Source organism: Bombus fervidus, chromosome 2 (genome assembly GCF_041682495.2).
Source record: "Bombus fervidus isolate BK054 chromosome 2, iyBomFerv1, whole genome shotgun sequence".
In the NCBI taxonomy this organism is placed as follows: domain Eukaryota; kingdom Metazoa; phylum Arthropoda; class Insecta; order Hymenoptera; family Apidae; genus Bombus; species Bombus fervidus.
Window position 1 is genome coordinate 11419291 of NC_091518.1, and position 25441 is coordinate 11444731.

Genomic DNA, 25441 nt, shown 5'->3' on the forward strand with positions numbered 1-25441 from the left:
AATACAGGCACGAAAAAAATTGCAACAATGGGCTGCAAAGCTTTTCCTCCTCCGCCTTATTCATTGTATCCCTCTACCTCAGATTACCATACGGATCTAAGAATGAGTTTGGCGCGAGTCAATTACATATACCTCGCATTGACAAATGAATACTCAGGCTATAACCTATATCTTTTGTATTCTCACAAATCTATATGCTTAAGAATTCTTGTAACAATTTCCTCTAATCAACTCTAAATATAGTAATGAAGCAATCAACGCCTAATGCTAAAGTATTTTGATAAATGAATATTCAAAAGACTGCGACCTAAATCTTTTATACTAGTTAGAAATCTATATGCTCGAGAGTTTCTTTAACAACTTTCTTTAACAATTGCAAATACAATAATGAACCAACCAACTCGCAATCCTCGAGTGCTGTCCTATAATATAAGTGTTCCTATAATATACATATATCTAAATGTTATGTAATTATTGCGTTATACAACTGCAATTGAATCTCGGCGAGTTTCCCTAAAAGTGTCGATAACTTGTCAGTAGAAATTGATACGTTTCAGACTGGAGCACGTCGGACATAACTCAAACGAACAGATGACCACGACTCGATCGATTTGATAGCATAGCAGCAACGGACCGCGCTGCATTTGCAATCGATCTTGATTTATCGGTTTAACCGATGCGATGGACGCGAATGCACCGCTGCAATTTGCATCGGATCACACTGCGATTTGTAACGCGTTCGCGGCTCTCGCCCGCCTAGGACGTTCTGATTTATGCGAATAATTAGAAAACGAGTTCGCACAGGTACACTCGCGAATATTCATGCAAGAATACGAATCTGAACGAAAAGGTTTGATGGTTCGAAGGTGGCCTTAGGAATTTTCGCAAAGGCACGTGCACAACCTCGTATCGCATATTGAGAAACGACGAAGTTCTGCCTATAACAAAGTCTCACATCTGGAATAGTGTCAGCAGGATGTTGGTCATCAAGGATAATTTGAACGGTAATATTCCAAAATTCTCTAAGTAGGAAATGCAATCTTCCTTACTCTTCAATTTCAATTAACAGTTGCTAACATTAAATATCAAATTTGAAAAATGAAGACAGTGTTCTTCAACTCTAATATTTCCTTTCTTGTTTCCTCGTCTCTCGAAATAGAGTCGTAGAATTTTAGCGAACATACCTCTGCAATAAGCAGTACCCAAAAACTAAGCTACATAACATAAATCATCACATATTCCTGTAAATAAATAATTGCCCTCTAGAAGTTGAACTTATCTTTCGTCAAGCCACTGCAGTTCAAAAAATATTAGTCCCTATACAAAGCGATTCTCTCTCTTTGAATCGTTTTCCTTTGTTAAATCTCCCCCACTTGAAAATTTCGTTAAATCAGAACCTCCTGAACTTTAAAATTTTCGTTCTTTCGTCCTTTGAAATTCAAATTATCGAATTTCAACTCTAATTGGAAAATGTGTATACTCGCGAATATTCTTCTCAGAGTAACTTGTGGCGAATCCGGGTAATAAGATTCGATAGCTCGAAGGCGGCGTTAGGAATCAGTACGCGCGACTATTAGCTAGCCACAGCTATAAATAGACGCGTATTAGTAGGTACAACAAAGGGATGCCAACGAAGCGGCCGTGCCCATGCCTAGAGACGCGAGTTTCGCGTGCGCGAGTAGCGTGCACGCGCGCTCACGCCCGCGATTATCTTCTACAGGGGCCGTGGTTCACGCTTCCAAGCAGCGGCCAGGCTACGTTGTGGGTAGGCAGTCAAGGTGGGCAGGGTCAGGAATTCCTAGGCGCGCGAGAGTGTCTGGCACACATCGCCACGTCGCGCAGCCCGGAAACGAAGGAGAGCTTTCTCGAGGCCGTTCACCAACAGCCGCAAGGACGTTCTTGCTCGTTGAAGAGGACTCTTAGCGAGAGCCTGCTAGGATCCTTCCTTTCTTCGTATAATTACATAAGGGAGAGGGGATATAATTTTAGATCGTTGGACGAAGTGGTAAACCGTTGAAGAGTTCTTCCAAGATTAGTCTTAGTCATTCTTATGCATATCAGTAAATTATTTTAGGAAAAGTACCGTGTTCCTGAAGTTTTGGGTACAATAATGTTGAGAAAAAAATTCTAAAACGACATGATTGAGCGATGGAAAGATTTTCTCGTGATTGTCATTACTATGCTTTTGTTGAGATAATGAAACATGTAGCCTATGAATTAGAAATCCTATATAGATTCAAAAATCGCATATTTTTTGTAAATTACTTAATAGTCGGTTAAATTTTGCCCAGATTTGTTAATGAACAATGTATCATTCGAATTATTAATTTCAATTCATATTTTCGTAGAGCCATCTTAATTGATATTCGACACGTTTTCTTGAAAATAGTAATTTCGTAAGTTGCTGAAGATCTTCAGAAGCTTCGAACATTATGAAACAATTTGGTTTGATATGTTGGGCAAAAATTTTAGTAAAATTCAGCTCTTCCAGTTCGTTCGTTCGCAAATAGCGCCTCTTTGGATTTGCCGCGGCGACATACTGTTGGCAATAAATACCTGGAGGCAACATAATTCTCCGGAAGGACGCCATGCGTCATGCTAGATTGGTATCGGAGACGCGTTATCGCTCGGCGCGACTTTACGGGTATAACCTTATACTTTACACGTGTACAGGAGAAGGCCCAGCCACCCTTCTCGCGTCGTTTCTGGACGTCGTTCCGACGGTTCCCTAAAATATGTCCACAAACCGATGTATATTTTACAAGCTAAGGCTGGATCTAGAAACTAGACAAAAGACTCGTAATCTTCATCGGAAATTTATTCCTGCGACCTTCCCTTATCTCATTCATGTAAAACTTATGCCACTCATAATCAGTATCGTATCGAAGTGTCGCAAGAAATATTCCATTTAAAATTTCAGTATTCATAATCTATTGAATTATAGATATCTTAGAATCACGAATTATGAATAGTAATATTTTGCTAATGGAGACTAATCAATCGATTAGCAAGCAGTTACATTAGCGAAATTATAGATAGACTGTGGATTTTTATGTAGCTATGTAATGTTTGAAGTAAAAAGATACATGTAATATGCAAAGATATACAGTGTCTACAAAAAATGTCTACGCAGACTCTTATTTTCTGCCGAAGCGTCTTTTTATCAGATTCTATATTTCATTTTCACACTGCACTTACATGAAAATACTACTAAATGATGCAAAATTTAATATGGATCTGATTAGTTAGTTTGTACAATATGCTGCAATAAATACAATGTAGTATTTATGTAAATACTTTTTGTAACCACTGTATAAAATATTCAAAGTCCGGTGCTCCTCATAACATCTATAATAATTAGCGAAACAAATCCCTATCTAAATTCTACCTTACCTGTTTTACCTATAACCACGAAAATATGAATTTGCAGAAATACTATACAACGACAAAAGACAAAACTAAATGAAGAAGAATTATCGAGGAAGAAGATTAAGAAATTCCATTAATTATCAAGAAAGTCTAAGGAAATGAAAAAGTTCGCGGGACCAGCGAAGAAACGAAATTAATTGTCCATTTGGGAAATCAAGAGTTTCACGAGAACCAGAGGGGAACCGCAAAAGCGATCCTGCAGGGCGAAGGAATTCGAGGAACCTGCTTGTAGCCGAGCGAATCGGCGGAATAGCAAAGGGTACCGAAAGGCGTTCTTCCTTCGACTTTGCAAAAGAAGGGACCGCCGCGCCGTCCGGCACGTTTTTCCAAGTCGCGAAGCCGCGGTTTACAAAAGCCGATGTCAGTTCCGCCGATAGAGAGATTCCATTGGTCGCTCTCCGCTGGCGCTGCCGGCCAATATCGACGAGCGACGATCTACCCAATTAGTAACCATCGCGAATTCCCATTAGCCCATGCAAACTATCAGCCAATCTGCCTGCCCCGAGCTCCTTTCCTCTCTCTGCGTACATTCGTCACCGAAAGTGCAGGCCAGCTCCAATCGATTCTTTTATTAGGTATCTTACCATAGAACCTCGATAAATTAAGAAATTTTACAATTTCTACGAAGGATTCGCGAAGATAAAATAACGAAAATTTCTAATATACACAGAATGTCTAGAGAATTATATATTCTGCGATATTCTGTACATCTGATGCTAATTAAGAAACGTCTACATATGTAAACATATAATTCTTTCGAAGATCGTCTTACTTACGGTTTTACTACTATCATTGTTTGAATAAATGATGTGTATGCTTATCGATACGTCACAGTCAATCTTCATACTATGCATAAACTGTGTGTACTTTTGTTAACGAGTATACAAGATCGTGACCGCGACAATCTGCCGAAACGCGCCGTTAGGGTATCTTCATATCAAATATCAAGCTTCTATACCAACTCAATGTATACTACCACAAAAGTCGTCATATCATTAAACTCCACATAAAAGAAAAGAGAAGTGGCACATATAATTTCATGACTTCATCTTTCAAGGATTTGAAAGGACTTATAGAATTAGATCAGGAAGAGTCACTGTGAAGCAGGCTTAATGCAGTTTGGCCGGCAAAGAAGAGAACTTCTCAGTGTAAGGTTCTCTTCGACGCATCCGTTGGCCTGCTGCCTCGGCAGATTGTTGACCGTGATTGCAATTAGTAACCCGGCGGGGGCCCTGTGTGCCTTGGAAAGGCGCGCCTCCTTCTTTCTCGTCCTCTTTTCTCTTCTAGCTAATACCTTTCTTCTTTCGGCCCTGACCGCCCCCGAACATGTCAACCGGGCAAACGGTGACCGGCAAACGTTCAACGAGGACCAAGAAGACGACTGTAATGGACATTTGTTAAGAGAGAAACGACCGATCGAAATGCTTCGTCCAGGCTGGATTACCCGTCGTCGTCGTTTCTCCCCCCTCGGAGGTAACCAGACATCGAGATACCGAATCTATTCCGCGTAATTACCTGGAAAGACGCCGACTACGCTTTCAGGCCGCGTAACGTCGCTCACGCATGCGGTCGCCGCCGCCGCCGCGGTGAGAAACTCACTGCTTCACCAACACCGGTGTAAGAACTCGTCACATCCGGTCTTGAGGCAGAAAAGTTTTGCGGTGAGGAACTTTCGAAATTGTAATCGGCCTTGTTTGATGATATGATACTTAAGATAGCGTTAAGATCGAGGTTAAAAGTTACGAGGAGAGAAAGTAAATATTTAAGACTATACAGCGGCGTTTGCGAGAAGGGATTATAATCAAAATTAATTTAGAATCGCAGTAAAAATAAGTTTCCGATGTCATAAAATTTCTTTCCTCTGATGCTTTAAAATTGAGATGTAAATATTTTCTATGCGCGTATCTTTTTAATTTATCGGGTATAACCTGCACGATATGTTGCCTATGGACAGAAATTTTGCTTAGAATTTTAATCGAGGAACGAACAATCAACGAGAATCAACAAAATAACGAATGGTACCACTGCCAAATGGCCAAAATACGATCTAGAAAGATCGTTGCGTAGCTGGTTGAACGATCGGATGAGAAATCGATTCGATCTCGATAGGCGTTCGATGGCTCTACCGCATACCGGCCGATGAAATATTGGAACGGCCTTTTATATGCATCGTTCCACGGTAGTTAGCCTCCGTCAGGGCGAACACACGCGTACAACCACGTACCGCAGGTGCATACACGCACCATGCGTAGGCAGCGCTGGTAACGAACAATCAACGGCGCCCGTTACAACCGTGATTTTATGTTCCAATTTGCAAACGCGACGTTAAAGGCCCTCTCGACGTCGGCAACCACCAACAACACACCGCCATCGTCATCGTCGTCATCCAGTCGAGTTCGTCGTTGTCCTTCCAAGACACTTCTCCACCTTCTCATCATTCTCATCCACCTCCTTCTTTTCACTGTGCACGACCGTGAGAAGAGATTACCAGTTGAAGCAGCGTTCTGCCGCGCAAGAAACGTCGTAATGTTCGCGGTGAAAATAATAGCGCGGTGAATTAACGAGTCCGTGGAACGTTCGCGATGTTGATATGGAAACTCGTTTTAAAAGTGGTCCGATTCAGGAGAAGTATGACAAAGGAGGCATGATCGAGGATATTTTCAGAAAATTATTACGTTACTTCGTAATGTCCACCGAGGAATTAAAACGTATGAGCTTTTTGTTTGATAAAACAAAATGTACGATATATGATAACGACACTATCATGTAAATATTAATAATACTCGATAAAGACAGACATCCTTGTAGCAAATATACGTATGTATACCGCTTCGAAGCCCCAATAACCCTACATTTTGTATAATCGAACTGTTTTTCCAGAGGTAACAATCTTACGACGCGTTGAATATTCATCGTAGAGTTGATCGATCTGCCTCGGTCTCATCGTTCGTAAAATATCAAGAAAAAAAAAAGAACAAGAAGAACGTGCTGTCGTTCGAACAATAAGATTTCGCGACACGATGGACGCAAATGAACGAGAGTGGATCATGAAGGGGACTTAACCATCCCCCTCCCCTCGTTACAGGATATAATTTACATAAACCATAAACATCAGCATCGGACAATAAACGTAAATAATTACCTATATTCTTAAACCGTCGTAATAAATTTCGCGCATCCATCGTTCCGCCGTGACTCGTTCCGCTTGAGCCCGCGCAATGGTTCTGCTCCTCGTCTTCTATCGTTCTCCCTCAACTCCAATACGACTCCTTCTTTCTCGGTCATCATTGCATTCTTTACCCGGCACTCTCTGTTTTTTTCTTTCTCCCGCTTCGGTAAATTATATTTTTACGAGGCTGGATCGCGCGCTGATTACGACGCGAATGATCGTGCGCTGATTACGACGCGAGTTATCGCTGCCTCTAATGTAACATCCCGCGAACCAATGACTACGAACTCGACAACAAAACTGGATCACGGAAATTGTCTTTTCGAGAGCTGTCTTAACGAATACGTGATACGTGATACGATAGGTGATAACCAGCCAATAACATCATCTATACATAACATTTACAAAAATTTAATAAAAGATACAATAAAAGTTTGTAAATTGATCTTGTTAGAAGAACAGATGGGAAATATTAATTTTTAATTGTCAGCTAATTAATTCATCTTGTCAATCAGCAAAACATTGATTGGAAGGCGCAAGGGAGCAGTAAACGAAGCTAAAGAAATGAAATTTAATGGAAACGAATCTTATCTGTTGCTCTCTTCGGATCACGTACATGATCTGGAACGTACATATGACCGAGGATCTAGGAATTCGAGAAAGAAACTTGAAATGTTGCACGACGGGATCTCGCAGGAGGTTCATCTAGATCAAAGGCTCCGTTGACCCCCTGACTGACGAAACCCTGGATTTATACCGACGTTCTCCACTACCTCCTAAACAAACCAGACACGTAAACCTCGAAAGAACTAACGAAGGCACACAGATTTGGTGAACAAGAGATGAGGAATCGTGTGATAAAAAGAACGTTAGAAAGGCATGAAACAATACTTTAATCAACTCCATCGATGAAATTTTTAAATTGTTCTTAATACATCGTATATTTTATGTACAGGCTCTATAAAGATACCATTATAAGTCTTAAGTAGATATGAGATATTTACACCTATAAAAGTATACTATAAAAAGAAAAAACATTTTCTTTCTTCTACTATAGAAAACTTATAAAATATAAGAACAATAAGAATTATAAGGATCGACGATATTTACTGCAGTAGGTAGATTATGTCGGCTTGCTTTTATCAAAGACGTTATCAGTCATTCATAGTACAAGTTAGAGGATTTCAACGAGGAATCCCAATCGTGGTCCATTTGCAATTCGGAATTGTTTTGGAAACTAATTTCTACGTAGAACACAGGGAAAACCGCCACGACGTGTCTGCACGGATACACTGTCGTGTACAGAAGCTTCTGGTAAATTAGATTAGTTCGGATGTTCGTTACAATCGCGTCGAGTTACGTTACTTCGTTACTACGACGGACCACGCGTCAATCTCACCGGGGAGTTCCGTCTCGGCTCGCGACGAGTTTCCCAATTTTTACTTATTCCTGGAAGTTATTGCTCGGCAAAAGTTTAGATTGCGATAGAAAAAAAAAAAGGAACACCCTCCATTACAAGTTAAATTGTACGCCTAGTGATCGAATCATGAGAAAAATACGACTAGAGATGTAACGACAAACAAAGATGGAATCAAAACATAAAAATAGTAAAAAATAATAAAAAAATATTCAAGAAACAGTACATAAGTATAGGATAAGTATGACTTTAAAATTACATAGTTTTCTAATAGAAGAAAACACGAGATAGATTTATCGATAAAATATCATATTATTATCGAAATTGATATTTCCATAGTTCAGAAATAATTCTAAACATAAGTACCTCATACTAACTGACAGTTTTAAGATCTCGCCATACGACGTAATCAACCTCGGGTATTTGACGAGTGCAAATCAAGTGCTAAACTAATTCCGGTCGCAGGATCGGAAGGGTCCACGGTGTAATCAAACTTCCGAAGGTAGAACTCGACGGAAACCGCGAACACGGAATTCAACATCTATCGTGTACGATTCCTATACACTCCACGTTCTGTATTCGACGGTGTACCAACGAGCTGACAATTACAGATGTTGTTGCAGACTTTTCCCTTTGTTCGCGTTATCGGGATAAAACGGAACTTTGATCAAACTCTCGATCGCGAAATAATTGCGTCTGTAACAAAGCGGAGGGAAGATCCTGTAATCGATGGTCAACGATAAAAATTAAATAAAGACATAACCAGCGTTGAGAATGCTTTTATTCTGGACCCCATAGGACAGAGCGCGTTCATGTTCTTGTCTTGTCGTGACTGTGCAAAAGCAGAAAAAAGAAAGGGAAGAAAAAGAAGAGGAAAAGAAAAAGAAAAAAAAAGAACGATGGGGAGCAGAGTTCGAGATTCGCGACAGCTCGAAGCGCTTACACGATTTATCTGGCCGGTACCGGCCGCGTTCGATCGTAGCCGACCATTAATCGATTAATCAATTAAGCGGTCGATTAATTATCGAAGAGGTACGCCGGTGTGAAGGTAGGACGGGAGAGGGGAAGACGCCGGTAATTAAATCGTCGCGTCGGGACCAATCGGACGCGCTCGAGGGACCCCGACGAGAGGCCACAAATGATTTTGTCGTAACGACGTGGAGCACCCTGGACCGACCCTGGCTGGCTAATTAAGTCTTAGTCGTATTCGTTTGTTTCTTTTGCTGGATGATCGCGTTCGGGCTAACCGGCTCGAAAGTCACCACTTCAAGGTTGATTCACACGAGGCGACACCCTACGCTCCTCCGTTGGCTACCCGCCGGCCAAGTAGGAGTATACTGGTAGCGTACATTGAAATATTATCACGCTACGGTATCTCGAGTACGCTCTTGTTCTAGTCGGCCATTTGCATGTTTCTCATTTAACCGCGACGCCGATGGTAGCTTTTTCTTCGTCGCTTCTCGTTTCGCTTTCAACGCGCGCTTCGTTACATGCACCGACTACGTCAAGTGAAAACGGTACGGGTATGCAATCCAGTACATATTAAGAATTATTTTTGTATAAAGGGCAACAGAGCGGAATAAAATAAAGCTGTATATACTTAGATGCCTGATAAATTAGATATGATAAAATATGATAAATATATGTTAAACAAGGCAGAGATGTTTCTTTGATCGGTATTTAAAACTACTTTCCTTAACAAGAATACTAAGAATATTCTTTAACCAATATTAAAAATATGTATTACAAAAATACACATATACAATCGTGTGATTCAAATTTCAAACTACTAATAGGTATATGACACAACATAAAAGAGTTACTTACCTTTTCGGTAACGTGATCATCATTTCACCTGTTCACAAGAACCGAGTCAACATCCGTAAGAATATGAGAACCCCTGACAGCGGAGAGTCGGACGAAGAAGGACCAATCGTGACGTTGTACTCGCACTCTGGCTGCTCATATCGTCGGAGTCGACTTTCGCGATAAGTACAACGGAGACGATAATGTGAAAGACCGTCGAAAAATCTGTGTATGTGCACGCGTCTGCCATGGGCGTGGGAACCGCAAATAGCAGCTCTTATCGTTTCATACAAAAGAAGATAGCGATTTTTCTTTTTGCACAGTTTCACGATGATTCCGAAGCGAATCGTGGCAACAACCTTCATCGATGGCACCCGTGTGATTAGAAAACCGTGAGAGTTCAAATGTTGCGCTGGTTCCATGCTCCCTATTCGATGACAGCGATTGAAGCGCACCTGGATTTCAAAACAGAAAGGACGCATCGATTAACTTGGATACTGGACAGAACCCTATTGTATTCGATCTTATCGAGTCAAGAATTATTTGTGCATCGTGATTTTTACGTGTCAACAGGTCGAGTTGTTTGATCATGATTATTCCACAATGAACCATTTGCATTTGTTAAATTTATCTTTCCGAAATCTCCTCCCCAATAGTAAATTGAGAACTCGATATTATAATTCATATATTATATTATAATACATATTATATAATGTTGTTATAACATGTTATAATAATTCATGACAAAACAATCAGATATACGATGAACACTTGTAAAAGATTTTTATGAATATATTATGTTGCGCAAAACATTTTGAAATTTCATTAGTATTGTAATGAAATCCAACTATAATTATATATATATATATATATATATATATATATATATATATATATATATATTATAGCACAAGTATACATATATTTTACAGAGATCATAAAATATTTAAATAATCCATCATTATATACACTAATATTGTATTAAATATATATATATATGTTTGCAATAGATATCTTGTAACTTATATACCGTAACGTATATCGTTGTCTTGTTCTATTATAATACTACTGAAATTATAAAATATTTTTATAACATATACAATATATATGTAAAATTTTTCAAAGTGTTCAAATACCTTTGTGAGCCACCACATAACATTACCGTAAAAAATAAGACATACCTTTTAAGTCGATACGTCGATAAGGTTATGGCTAACCTATCTTTTAATAACAATTCTCCACAAGAAGTCGCCTTGACCATCTGGCGTCTGCGATCTTTCTACCGGTCGTTCTAAACCACGACTCGCTGCTCCAAACCGAAGAACGATCGTAAAGACGCGTTCGCAGCCCGAGGGTCTGTGATGAATTTCTCGCGAAATGTCTGACATTAAACCACGACGAAGTTCAGCGCCCAGGGCGCGTGCCGTGTAGCGCGTATATTTGTAATTCTAATGGCGAACCTGCTCGCGGAGAGACTGGAGAAAGCGAGTGTTGTACGCTTCGTAATAGTCGCCGTGGAATTCGGGGCTCAGGGCTCCGGGCCTTCTGAAGAGAAGCACGTTCAAAATATGTTATACAGATACCGTACGCAACCGAAAGGAACGTTCAAAATGTCCACACCTACCCTTCACCCGAAAATTCGCCTTAAAGATAAGCAAAAACCCTTCATCGGTCACTCATTTTTCAGAACCACGCTACAAAGTTGGTTTGTTTTATGACTTTGTAATACTCGTGTAATATAAATATAACATAGTTGTTAACAGCTCATTTAATACGCGTATATTATTATAAACGATCAATTTTGACGAACACGTGTTACATGATAAGATAATTGATTATACTCGGGATACAGTGGTCTCATTGCATGATAAGAACTATTATGCATTCATATCACGGAAAACGTAATCAACGGTCTGCAACCTAACAGGATCGAACCAAGTGTAAAGTAGAGGATTTTCATGTAAACGTTCAGACTAACACATTCGCGTTCGAAAATGAAGTCGATGTTGCACGAAGTTGGCTGTATACTGTATATTACTTTACGATCTTGACACTCATACGGTTGTCGATGGCTCACTCTACATCTGATTTAGTAGATTAGACTATCTAATGTGTAATCCAATTCATAAAATCTAATGAAATGTACAAGCATAAGAAACAAATTTTACAATTACAATCAAGCGCGGAATAAGGAGAGGCTAGCGGGAGGAATGCTATTATAGGACGAGTTCCGAGACTCGTCTTATTTATGTATTACATATTATAACTCGTTTATATTAATAAAAATGAAAACAATTATCTTTTAAAAATGCATATTGCCTTCCAAACAATTTTAAATATAACTTATTACAAAATAAATTTCATTTCATATTTATGTAAATTTATTTCATCTTATCATTCACCTATCTTTCTATGGATGGCGCCACTATGTCAATAGATCGCAATATACTAATCTCTAAAGAGACCTAGCATCGATCATTCGCGAAAGTATTTTAGCTACGGTCGTGCAAGAGTTACATTCAATTTACCAAGCATCGTATTTGCTCGTGACATATTTCCCGTACTTACCGAAGCTCTTTAACACCAGAACATCTTCAATTTCGATGAGAAAAATCGTGGTTTAAATCGTTGATAAATAAAAGATTGCGCTGTATTCAGCGAGTGGTTGGCCCCCGAGGTTCCCATAAGTGGGACAACTTTACGCAAGTTTTTATATCGTGGGGATTGTCACGGGGCTGGCCCCTTTCTCCCGTTCCCCGTGCACGCATCTTCCTTTAGGCCAGTCATTGATATACGCCGACCGTAAAAGCGCAGTGCCGCTCGCTTGATAATGCGAAAGAGAAAAGACGGAGGAAGAAGGGCGAGAAAAGGGCGACGAAGGAGACGAAGACAACACGCGCGATGGTTACAGGGAACGTAGAAGCGACGACATAAATAAGGGTCGTTGGTACGTGCGCGGATATAACTGTTTCCCAAGTGTATAAGTGTGTAAGCTTTCGTGTAACCCTGTTCCTTCTGTGTCCATGAGTGGTTTCATCGCGCGCTGAGAACGGCCAGAGGCGCCTTTAACGTTGTTAAAGATAATGCTTGCTGTTCGTTGCTACTCTTTCTTTTCCTGTTCCTATGTAAGTATACTTACGTTTCCTTTATACAACGAAACACAACATTCAAATCGTTAAGCTCAACGCCTTAAAACTTATTCTTTCTCTGCCTATCAATGAACACGATGAGGTTACATAGAATCGTACACTTTATAATTTTTATGACTAAAAATATAACAACAATATATTGGATATATCTATTCCTACATAGAAATATATAATTCTATATATTTCCTGCTTTTTATCCCTAAAGACGATGCACATGAGTATAAGATTTCATAATGCAGGATTCAATTCAATTCGCTTCCGCTAGAGGTCCAATAAAATATTAAAGTATTGTTGAGAGCAATCTAGTTATCTTTGTATTTACAGCAGTATGAGTTTGATGTTTGAAATTAGTACTTTCGCGAGTGAAGCGTATACATTTTATGTTATTTAATATGCAAGCGGCGTAAAGTACTTAGAACTGATGTTGATGGAACATTTTCGTAATTGAATATTTAATTAAACGACTTGAATGCATGATAAAGTAGATAGGAAGCACCTCGCGTAGAATGGTAAATGATCAAAGTCAGTAACGTTCTTTGATGGGTCTGTGAAGTCTCGTAAAACCGCAATTTATTCGATTTCTCGGTGACAACTAGCATTCGGTAGGCACGGTTGAAAATTAAAAGATTATTAATTGTATATATCGGAAGATACTCCGTAGGGGGTTCAAAAGAGGAGACACGTAGAGGATAACGAACGTCAGGTTAGATTATCGTCTCCCGTGGATTTTCATCCGATCGGCTTCTTATCGTGCTGACGATCGCTGTAATCTTACGAGTTTTTACTTCAGCTCCCACGGACGAATCCGAGCGTGAAGCTGCGAATTCTATGGAAGTCCACGGGTGGCACTACTATCTCTTTATCTTTTTTTCTTTCCTCCAGAACCTTAATGAGAAACAACGTATTGACCGATCGCAAATGTTTAATACTAGTAAACAACTATGATCAGCCTGTGGAAACTTTCAAATTTTGTTGAATTCTTCCATTTCAGTTTTGCCAAAAATATAACGAACCATTATTTCAAGTTAGTATCGAGTTACAATTCGAATTTTTTAAACCATTGAATTAAATCTGTGAATATTTTGCATTGGCTTATTTTACGGGGAATTGTTTAAGATTTTATCTCATTCCTCGATTTTATCAACGTTTAAAAATCTTTCTTTCATTTCAGCATTCTATAAAACATTCGTATAAACAAATAATTTGATTATTCTGATAAAAGTATCGCTTGATTACACGTAACGATAACAGATGTTCAGATATAACATACATATTTACAATTAATTTATTCCTATATTAAATCAGTATTAATCATAGTTGTGTTGCCATCTAGTGGCAACAACTGCAATTTGTTACCGAAGAATCAAAAGAAAGATTGTGCAATGTTGCATATGAAAGCAAATGATTCGTAATATTTAATGAAACTAAAAATACTGAATCTTCTCTTACAATATATAGTAATCACATTATCATATTACGTTCGAGAAATCTAAAATTATATCGCGATCAATCGGCCAAATCCCAAAAATGGCATTAGACTACAAAGTTTCTTCTACCTTTCAAATACAACATACAAATTAAGAATGAAACTACATTTTGGGACATACTAGATTTGTAATTTTGTTGTAAAATATATGGTATTATTTGATAAATAAAATAAAACAATTTTAATTTTACGGCGAGATGGTCGTTATTTTAAAAATTATGCATATTTAAAGTTTATGTATGTACGTATGTATATTGTAGAGTTTACTTGTCCACCATAAAGACTCTGATCAGTAAGGTCATCAGCACGATACCGATCTATCTTGCGAATTATTTTGCAAAACGCCAATTTAAAATTTAAATAATGTTAATCAAATCTGATTCAAATCAACACCGTTTTATTCTGATAATTATACTCTTGCGACGCACATAACTGATAAAGCATCTATGTTCAAATAAACTTTACAAAATGCATAAACTTTATGTACACATAGGTTTCAAAATAATGTTGTCCTTAAAACTAGTATACATTTTTGGAATTTACTCGTTAAAATCTATCCTATGTGACAAGAAAATTACGAATTCTTCGAATTACGTGTGCCTCGAAACGAAGTTTAATTTCTAATTTTTTAAATAAAGATCAAAATCATCTACTTTTGCACTGCATAGTAGGAAAACAGTGCACTGTTTAGGCATAAAATATTAGAAATATACATTAAGTTACTATTATCAATAGATGATAAAGATAGAATGTTGGATACCATTCCATTGACTAAGAATATTCGTATGTGCCATTATCAATAACTAAGAACGTGATATTACCGACAGAGTAATATGGAGATACAGAATAGATGTGATATCACCGAAGAGTTGCAAGATAAATATAACATTCATTGCTTTTTCGTGTTCCATGTTCCGTATCATTTGCGACGTTATCGATTCAATACAGTAACGGTTCAATCGAAACTAAATTTTCCTATGAAATTACAAATAAGGCATAGAACAAGACATTTTGCCACAATGATTTGGAACTCATGTATCTTCACCGACGAAGGTGACATATCGACCTAGAAAAAAGACTAAGTTGCGTTTGATACGGCGAACGTAGGAAATATCACGAACGAGCACAGACGAGGGTACAGTTAGTCAATGCTTTAATCATGCTGGAATCCTATTTATTCTGAATCAATGACGTTAGAAATGACACTAAAGTGGAAAAGGGCTTTAAAGTTTTCTGTACCGACAATTAACTTTTAAAATATGTAGTAGTATCTTAAATAATATCTCTATCCGTACTTTGTCTAATGTGCGAGCATTAAAAGAAATATTAATAAAATATGTACCTAATTGATTGTCAAAAACATTATAGAAATAAAAATATTCATACGTCCAGCGAGTGTTTCAACTCGTTACTAGATGGCGCTCCCTTGCTCTTTAAAAAGTCGAGAAATACATTCAGTAACTCTTTTATCAACTCAAGAAATTATATTTTGTAACAATTCTCAACATTCAGATAATTTAGAAGAGAAGTTATGGATAACAGTAAGTTATTTTTTATAATTTTTTAAGAAAAAGATATAAAATTACATCTTCTACCATCAATCACTTGTATTTATAGATTTATAAGATTATGCACGAAATATTTCCTTAAAGTACTCGTTTTCTATGTTTCTACTTGATATATTTATTTATCATATTTCAATGTCATCGATATGTCATAGTTAAATTGAAGAATATATTAAATTATAGAAGGACAAAAGATAAAAAGACATACGATAAATTTGTTCGATTAGATCGAATAAATGAGAATGATTTCTTCGGGAAATATGGTTTATGCATAGTAATAAGATGGGATGTTCTAGAAATAAACTGTTGCTTAATAAACAATATCTGGTATAATGTTGAAACGAACATTTCGAGCAAAGTCAACGTACACGAGCTTTCACCAGATCAGCCTGTAGCCCCGGGCTACAATTCTCGTTTTCTCTTCTTCCAACTACGATTCGCTTTTGCTCTCTTTTTCCAGTAGTCTCTCGGTCGCTCCCGTTTCATTCCTTTTCTCGCGTACTTTTCACCCGCCATTTAGGTAAATTTCGTACGTTTCCTGTCGTCCAGAATTCGCTACTGCCGCCGTTTAAAGCGTCTGTCGTCATGGGAAGGTATTTGATGTTGTAATCGAACGCTTAGGCATACTATTGTTTTCTAGCTCACGTTTCAACCGTACTCTGATTACTATCATTTATATAATTTCTAGCTAGACCAAGATAGTTTGAAACTTGACCTTAAACACATTGACTTCCGAAAAAGATCAATTCTTTATCGAAACATTATAATTAATCGTTAAATTTAATTAAAACTTGGAGAAAGTAATTAAAATATTAAGCAATTCTCCAAGAAAAATTTGCAAATTAAAAGCTAGAGTAGAAGAGGAAGATACGAGAAGATAAGAGAAATAATTAAAAGCAAATGAAACAAACTTCTTTTTATAGATCATTAAAACATCAATTATTATTCACTTTACCTCAACACGAAAGAAAAGTTCTCTGCAAAAAGAATGGCTTCCGGGAACCGTGCATTGAACATTTTATGGAATACTTTATCAAGATCCCGCCATGCTACACTGCTCAAAACAATGGAAGGATTTCAGACCTCATCGAAAACTCAGCTGATATTAACACTAAAAGAGAATTAGAATACAATCCTTACTAAATTCAATTTAGATCAGGAATATATGTAAGTAATTTTCATATACGCGTACTAAATTTTAACGGAAAATCTGCTTCTTTCAGATCAAAATGCATTCTTCATTTAAATGGAATATTTAACATTACTCAGCATAGTGAATCTCATAAATAGGCTGCGATAGATAGAACATATGATTTATGCAAATTCATATGTTTAAGGATAGAAGTAAAATAATGACCAAGCACGGATTTGCACCATTTACCACATATTATAACCAGTATCCTGCTTTGGATATTGTATCAATTTTTGCATATTGCGTGCATTCTGTGTATTCCTGCATCTTCGAACTTCCCATAAATACAAACATTGCTAATTCATGTTTTTATCGTCGCAACCAAAGTAAAACCGAAGGAGAAATTTCTTTCATTCGCTAAATCTCATAAAGGTTACTAACTTCAAATGATTTATATAACTTTTCATATCTTTATTCTGTTTCTTCGTACTTGCATTTTGTACCTTTAAATTTTACATAAATACATAGATATTCGCTGTCTGTTCATAGGTCAATAAGAAATCCATCGGTAAATCATCGTGAACTTCGTAAACAAAGTTCGGTAAGTAAGTACTTAGCTGTATAGACAACGATCACGACGCGGAAAGAGGGAGGTAAAAGAGAGAGGATAGTGGTCGTCAGTAAGTCGGCGACGAGAGAAAGAGGAGGAAGGCCAGCTAGGTTGGTGGTGATCGAGTCCGGATCCGCGACTAGCAGTTCACGGCTGGTAGTCAGCGCACAGTCAGTCAGTCATTCAGGCAGTCGATCGTAGTTAGTTGGTGGTAGAAGTTGCTCCGCTCGCGGAGCCGCGACATGTTCCTTTCGCGTCTCGGTTCGCATGAGTTTCACCCGTATTATTTAATCTTTCGTCGACACGGCTTTGTTGCGACTCATCGACCACCACTGTAACCGTTTTCCTCGATCTTTCGCTCGCTCTTTCTTCGTTTCTCTCTTTTTTTTTTTTTTTTTCTTATACTTCCTTTTCACGAACACGTTGGTTGGTTCTGCGCAGTGAAGTCGATCGATGAAAGTGCAAGTGCCAGTAAGGTCAGTGTGTGCGTAAGGACCTTTCTTTCTTCCGACTGGAACCAGTGATAAAGTGAGAGGAACGTGCGACCTTGAGCAGGATCTCGAAGAGGACCTCCACGGAGAGGTGACAGCCTGGAGAGGACGCGACGTAAACGCAGCCACGGATGGTTAACGTGAGTATCTTCTCATGTGTTTACTACCTGTAGCTCTGCGATTGAAAAATCTATCAGGAAACCTCTGTAAGAATATCTGAACTTGTGTAATTGATTATATAGTATATCATAATGTTGCACCTATATAGAAATTGCAGAGGATTATTTTGATCAATGACGTGCAGATAGATTTTTCAATTTATCCTTTAAAAGCGATATTTAAAAGAATTTTAGTGACTATCGGGTATAAGAATATGGCAAGTAAAAGCAAATAGCTTCACAAAAGAACATTGTAAAAATTCATTGAAACATCGTCTCTGGAATAAAAATCTATGTAACCGGAAACTTGTACGTGTGCTGCATGTATATTTGTTTGATATTCTTCCTGACGCTATTTACGATAATTTCAGTACCATAATTTAAATACATAGTTGCTCACATCTCACGCTGCTCCGCGTCCAATTTCGGTGCGATGTAACAAAGGATATTAAGAGAGACTGGAGAAAGTAGTTGGCATTACTTATGAAACCGTTCGCGCCGTTTCCTACACCGATAAAAGAAACGAAACACGAGAAAGGAGATAGCCAAAGGTTTTATTTCAATAGCACATGAATATGAACGTACAAAGCTGGTGCAACAATTGCTGGCTAGCTTTTCCTAACTTGTGAACACCTACGACCACGATTTGCCAGTTAATCTTTTACAAGGCGGATCTATTTGCTTGGTTCGATGCGGCGATAAATCGCACTACTGAAAAGAAATTCTTTGTTTTTCTCCACACTTCGGTAAACATACGAACAGAAGATACTCGTGCGCGCCAAGATTTCCCTCGTAGTAGTAGGTCATTATAGAATTTCTAGCGAGGTGCGCCGCGCTATGTGACCAGAATGATTTCTTTGCGTGAAAGTCACCCTAGAATGGTACAACCGAATCCAGCCAGTGAAATGGAAACTATTTGATCCACGTGGAATGCGAACGCACGCACGCAGGACTATGTAGAAACTTGTGGAAATGCAAATGAAGTCTCGTTAAATTGCAACTCCAAGACGAGTGGAAATGTAAGTCATATTAACCCATTAAGAGTCAAGTAGTGAGATATGTATAAAGGTTACGTAAATACAGCATTGCCAGAAAACGGGAATGACTTGTACACTGCTATGTTGAGATACAAAAATATATTAGAATAATAGATATTCTACAAAAGTCTGTTACACGAGTTAGAAACAGAAACAGAGTTTTTGTGATTTAAAAAAGAAAATTTATCATGTAGATACTTTGACTCCCTTTGATGTTCTCTTTCATAACTACAGGTTAAAAAGCGACATTCGTTACGGTAAATTTCAAAAATTGAAAATAAATTGTTGCGGTGACGGATTCAGTTTCGACTTGGAGATTTCTTGTGTCGTATTTCAAAAGGTGCTCTAAGACATATTTTTCGTCAAACGGTATGTTACTAGCAATACCTTGAATATAGTTAAAAATATGTAAAAACGTTGAATGCTTTCGAAGCTTCAACTGGAAACATAAAATATCACCTCACTGCTGTATAATTTACTCGTACAGGATGCTTGTTCTATGGATATTTACATATGTCCTGCCGAGACTTGTTTCACGAATACGCTTTCCAGTAAAAGATACGAAACGCTCGTGGTTTGCAGGAGTATCAGCAGGATAATACATGCGATGGAACGGGTGAAGAATAGTGATTTTCTTATAACGCGGTCCACAACTTCGAAAGCCTGGCATAGGTATACGTTTTATCACTCTGGACACGAGTTTTCGTTTACGTGACCGAACGTAATTTATCCCTTCGCTAAGGCGCACGCTTCTCGCTTCCGCTTTTTAAATCCTCCATCGAATAATTCTGATAGCCGTTTCAGCATGTATTAAGTTCGCGTGCGTCCACACTTCGCTTAGATGCGTATAAAACGAATCCGACTCGTTGAAAAAAATAATTCAGCATCCTCTCGCGAGTTGCAATCCGTGAAACAGCCAAATTACGAAATATTATTAACGTTGATAATTAATTTGATTCAACGCTACCACCGGACAAACGTATTAAATTATCCGTCTAGCCAACAACTAGGCAAGATAATCGACAAGGTAAACGCGTTAGGAATAAATTTGAAAAAAATTTTCCACCTCTTAGGTCTGATACACGTTTCTTCGTGTTCATTTTTATTCCTTTTCCGGTGGTATCTCATAAAAATGAATTCGTCTCGACTGGTAATCACGATACATATTAATCCTTATATGCATTTCTGCAACGTCTAATGAGTTCATCGGAACGAATAAAATTTATTCGCGGGGGATGACGTTACTTGATTCTTCGGTCGTTCGACCGTCATGATTACGTAACGTTCCGTGAAAAGGAGATCTATTCGTCGAAAGTGATCTCCTCGCATTCTTCAAAATCTTTCTCTCCATTCTTTCAGCCGTAATTTCACAAGTCGAACGCTACGGTGCCTGCATACGATTACGATAAAGATGACAGTAGGCGGTATGGTACGACGCTCGGAAGACAATGTACTCCGTATATACGTGTCCCTGGAGCATTTTTTACTTTCCCGAGCGTCGCCCACATTCGTGGCATCGATGTCTTTTGTAACGTCGTTGTCTACGCGGCTGGTGTAACCGTACACACGTCTCATGCCCGACACATCCCGCATATTCTCCGTTACGTTAGGTCAGTCTTTGTATTTTGCTTCTTGCAACTACTGTTAAAAGACGGGTTAAGGTGGATCCTTATAAATTTATGATAAATTTATTATATTATAATTTTATAGTAAATATACTAAATATATGTTGTATCTACGTTTTATCATATTCGATATCCATTAAATGGAAAAATATCTTCACTACGTAAATACATCTTGACTCTAAGTTGGTATATTCGTTGGATTTGCATGTGATATCGACTTGAACCCGTAAACTAAAGATTCGATGTCGTGAAATTTTAGAGGAGACTTTCATAGTAAATAGGCATTTAGATATCCGAAGATTTCAGATCGGATCGTATAGGGTATTTTAATCGAGATCGAGTCGAAATGTTGGAAATATTCTGCTAAGTACTAGTCGTATTAAGTCAATTGTTCTTTGAAAGTTTCAAATACTAATCACGCAGCCAAGTAACGAAATTTAAAAATTTACTAAAAGTGGAGTTAAAGTCAGGACGTTACAAATTCTACGATATACATAGAGAATAATTTCGAAGATGTGAATGTAAAATTAATTAGTGCAATTATAGAAGAGCTTTGATTGTATCTCCAAATTTGAAACGGCTTGTACAAGTTAGATTCTCGACGCTTGGTTCTCCCGAGCGGTCTAGAAATCTGATCTTCCACTTTGTAAAGCGAATCCAGTTGTAGAACTCATAGTTTCCTCGGTATAATTTATACATTGTTGCTTGTTAAATTGCGAGTGAAAAAGCAACCAACGAAACCAAATCGCGCTCTCGATAAGATTGGAAGTACAACCTAGAGGAACCAGTTTCGCGAATAGAAAATCATGTTGTTACATTTGCGGGCTTTTATCAGACCGCTGTTAAATTTATTGGCGGCGAAAGTAGCATTTTGTCCAGGAGTAGTTTACCTACTTTAACAACAGCCTTACGTTTTCAATCCTTCAAACTTAATCGATATTTCTCAAATTCTTCATCTAACGTACAAAAATGATCAATTTTTCTGTTTCAATTGTTTCTTGACTCTGTAATGACGTTTCCTTTCCTCCTCTAATTATAAAGTTATATCTTATTATTTATGGCAATGAAATGCAAAGTACAATGTAAGAAGTGAAAGAAGATAATTACTTCCATGAATACGATAAACATAATACTTTATTCATATGAAAAAGATAAAAATCCAATTATGTATGATAAACGATCTCATTGACCATCGGAGACTTAACTAGAAGGGAATTAGTTCTCTCCTAAATAATTAATTCCAATTAATTCTGATTTAAATTCGAGAAATCGAAAGAGTCGAGAATTTGAGTAGCGTGTGCATACTTCGTTAAAATCAAGTACAAATTTCGGCGATCTTACAATGAAGCCTTGAATACACGAAAATCTAGGTCGTTACGTTCGCATTTCACGAATCCTGGAGCAGGTCGCGTTACAATTGGCACGTAAGCAAGTAATTAGCCAAAGTCTAAATTTTCAATCGCTCGTTCCATCGCACTTTCGCGCCTGTCCACGACGTACCACAACCAAAGTACTAACTCCCTTACAAAAAAAGAAAAAGAAAAGGAACAGCGTTTATTACAGCACCTGTCTACAACAGTTCTTCGATATGGTCGATGTACCTCGAACTCGACCGACACGTTTCTACCTCCGCGAGATTCCCTTGCCTTCGAAACCGGGTCTTCTTCTCTCCACGACCTCGAAACACACAAATTACGGAGGCACGAAGCAATGCGTGCGTACCAAGAGATCCAATAGGAGAGACCGGTCGTTCCTTGTGCATCGTGTCTTCCTCCTTGTCGTCGTCGACGTTGCCCTAACGAAAGAAGAATTCCCGGAGACGGGATCGTAGAAAGTCCTCGGAGGTTCGAACGCTTCCGATAGTCGGCCTGTTCGCTCGCTTCCTAGAATTTACGATCCCTCCACTCTCCAGAGGATTCGTTCCCTCCCACGAGAGGAAGCGCGGTTATAAATTGAAGGGAATCTCTTGCTTCTTCCTAAGATTTACTAACCTTGCGGTCACGACGAGCCAAACCATCGTGGTGTGCTTGGTTTTCGCTTGAATGCGAAAGAAGGGAAAACGAGGAGAAGGCAAATTTTACGAGTACGATGCCGAGGTTCGTGCGAATTGATATTTTTAGAAATAGAGTCGAGAAAATAGTATGTATTGTATATTTTATATAGTTTCATTCATTTCAGAAAAATCAATCATTGCAGCAGTGAGAAAGCATCTTTGATATTTGACCCACAACTGATCAACCGGGGTTTGATTTAATGATTATTAGTATATGTATAACGCAGAATACTATCTTCTGTAGTAAACCTCTGAATTAGAGATTTATACTTTATTAGGCGCGTTATACGTTTAAGTGAAAAAAATAGTACAAAAAGGAAGTGGCTTAGGAATTAGTTTTTCTAAAAGTTTAGTCATCAAACTGCAACATTTTGAAATTAATCTTTGAGATTGTTTTTCGCCGCCTTTATAAATGTTACACCACACGTGAAAAAGCATTCGCTGGTAGAGGTTTTTGTCGAGTTCATAGACGGTTCAAAACACGTTCTTCATGTTAAAATACCAGCTGAGTAACGACCGATAAAGGTCCCTGGCTATCAATTGCTGGGCGAAAGTAAAACTCCGAGAGCGAGTTTCCTGGGTTGGTTCTTCGTAAACTTTACCTGAAATTATTCCTGTTAAACAATCATCGTTGCTAACGGTTGACAATGATGGACGACAAAGCACGTACAAAAAAAGAAAATCAACGACGAGAAGCCTCAAGGACACGGATGGATCGTCGACTCGATCCATCATTGACCGCAAAGAAGCGAATCGAAAATGTTGGCGAACCGCTAAATCACGATGAATCACCGTTGAATTTCTTTTAAATCGCTGCCGTAGATAATGATTCGCGATATTATGAAAAGTGTAATCGCGGTTTGCGAAAGAGAGAGAATTCTCGTGCAAAAGGCATTTGCAGATTTCCAATATTTTTCTTTCGTTGCTTAACAAGCTCGGTGTGTATGAATTGTGTATGAAACTTACGATGTGCGTTTAATATCAACTCGAACGACGAAGGGAAATCGAAACTCATGGAATTTTAAACAAGACTTTCATAATAATTCATACGTTATATATTCATCGTTTATCGTGAAATTTTAAAACATTATGATAGATTTTACGCGAAAATTATTAGTAACACGATGGTATTTTCATAATTAATGGAAATTGGATCAGCTAACTTATTAAAGTGTTAAACTATGTGTGTTGCATCAATTTCAATTCCTTTAATGAAAAAAGATTTCTTAATTCTATTATGTCAGTATTATTCTTAAAACATTCAAAGTCTTCTTGTTCAACGGGAGAAGATCAAAATTGGGCCATGAAGACTATTTCAAGATTGAGAAACGCCTAATAGATTCGACGAAACATTGCGTTATAGTCGTGATTAAACGAAGAACTACTAACGTTTATTCGTATCGGAGGAACGGTTCAGGAAGCGAAGACAGATACGTTGAACTTCTCGATTCGACATGTTCGACATGAAGTTACGGGGCAACAACCTCGACGAACGTCGCCAGAAAAACGTCTTAGAACTCGCTGCCGATGAGAAGAAACTCGACTCGCTGGACAAGTCCTCGTAAATCAGAATCTCTTCAAGATGAAATTAGTGTCAGTTAAAGGATTCCGTGGCGCCGAGTCGTTCCGAGTCGCCCACAGCTTGAATAGCGAATTAACGATCGGTCTTCGGAAAACACGAGCAAGAGTTTCGTTACATTCGTAGTAACTTCATTACGATATCCGTTCGTAATAAAATCGAATATTACCAAGCTCATATTGCTGTGAAATGTTACTTGGAACGTTGAAACATACATCATCGAGAGACACGAGGAATTTAGACCACGTAATGACTTTGTAAAATCTGGATTTTCAACCTGTGAATCTCGGACTTTGGAGTGACTTGGAAACTGTAAAACTATTGCATGGTGTTTTCTAGAGGCGGAGGAATCTTCGTGAATATTCCGAGTTGTAATTATTTTCATACGAAAATTCATCAGGAAAATTCTTAGCATTTATTTCTTTCTACATTGCAATATTCGAATAGTGGTGGTTAGATTGATTTGTGATAGACAACAGGAAATAACTTAAGGTCCATTATGAGAGATATTTAAAAGAAATAAGATAGAAGGACACGAAACGCAGATATAAGATTTTAGATGAAAATATCAAATTTATCAAAAGATCGATGAAATTCAGAATCGTGGAAGTTCATAGTGCGTAAAATGATTAAGAAATCAAGGCTTCAGGGTTAAGGAACGTTCGTCGAAAGGCCGTACAGAAGGTCTCGCGTTCATATCACAGTTACATCTCGTTGAATCACGTCGATGCTCAC

General features: G+C 38.1%; 2 protein-coding genes and 1 long non-coding RNA gene across 4 annotated transcripts in view; 1 reads left to right on the forward strand and 2 right to left on the reverse strand.

Moving 5' to 3' along the window:
- Positions 1 to 11403, reverse strand: part of LOC139998269 (uncharacterized) — a 67279-nt gene extending 55876 nt beyond the window's left edge. Inside the window, exons 1-2 of the long non-coding RNA XR_011803215.1 lie at positions 11003 to 11403; positions 9843 to 10276 (exon numbers count right to left, since the gene is read on the reverse strand). This is a non-coding gene — a long non-coding RNA (uncharacterized lncRNA). The remainder of the gene's footprint in view (positions 1 to 9842; positions 10277 to 11002) is intronic.
- The window catches only part of LOC139997837 (coiled-coil domain-containing protein 102A), a 331009-nt gene that overhangs the window by 210088 nt on the left and 95480 nt on the right, over positions 1 to 25441 (reverse strand). The window lies entirely within an intron of this gene.
- The window catches only part of Calpc (calpain C), a 38952-nt gene continuing 31248 nt past the window's right edge, over positions 17738 to 25441 (forward strand). The window contains exons 1-2 of one of the 2 annotated variants that reach the window (XM_072022191.1): positions 17738 to 17754; positions 18205 to 18394. In XM_072022191.1, the coding sequence (XP_071878292.1) occupies positions 18386 to 18394 (9 nt within the window). In that variant the 5' untranslated portion in view covers positions 17738 to 17754; positions 18205 to 18385. Of the gene's footprint in view, positions 17755 to 17827; positions 17874 to 18204; positions 18395 to 25441 lie in introns of those variants that run through there. The other variant, XM_072022192.1, reaches the window with a different exon arrangement.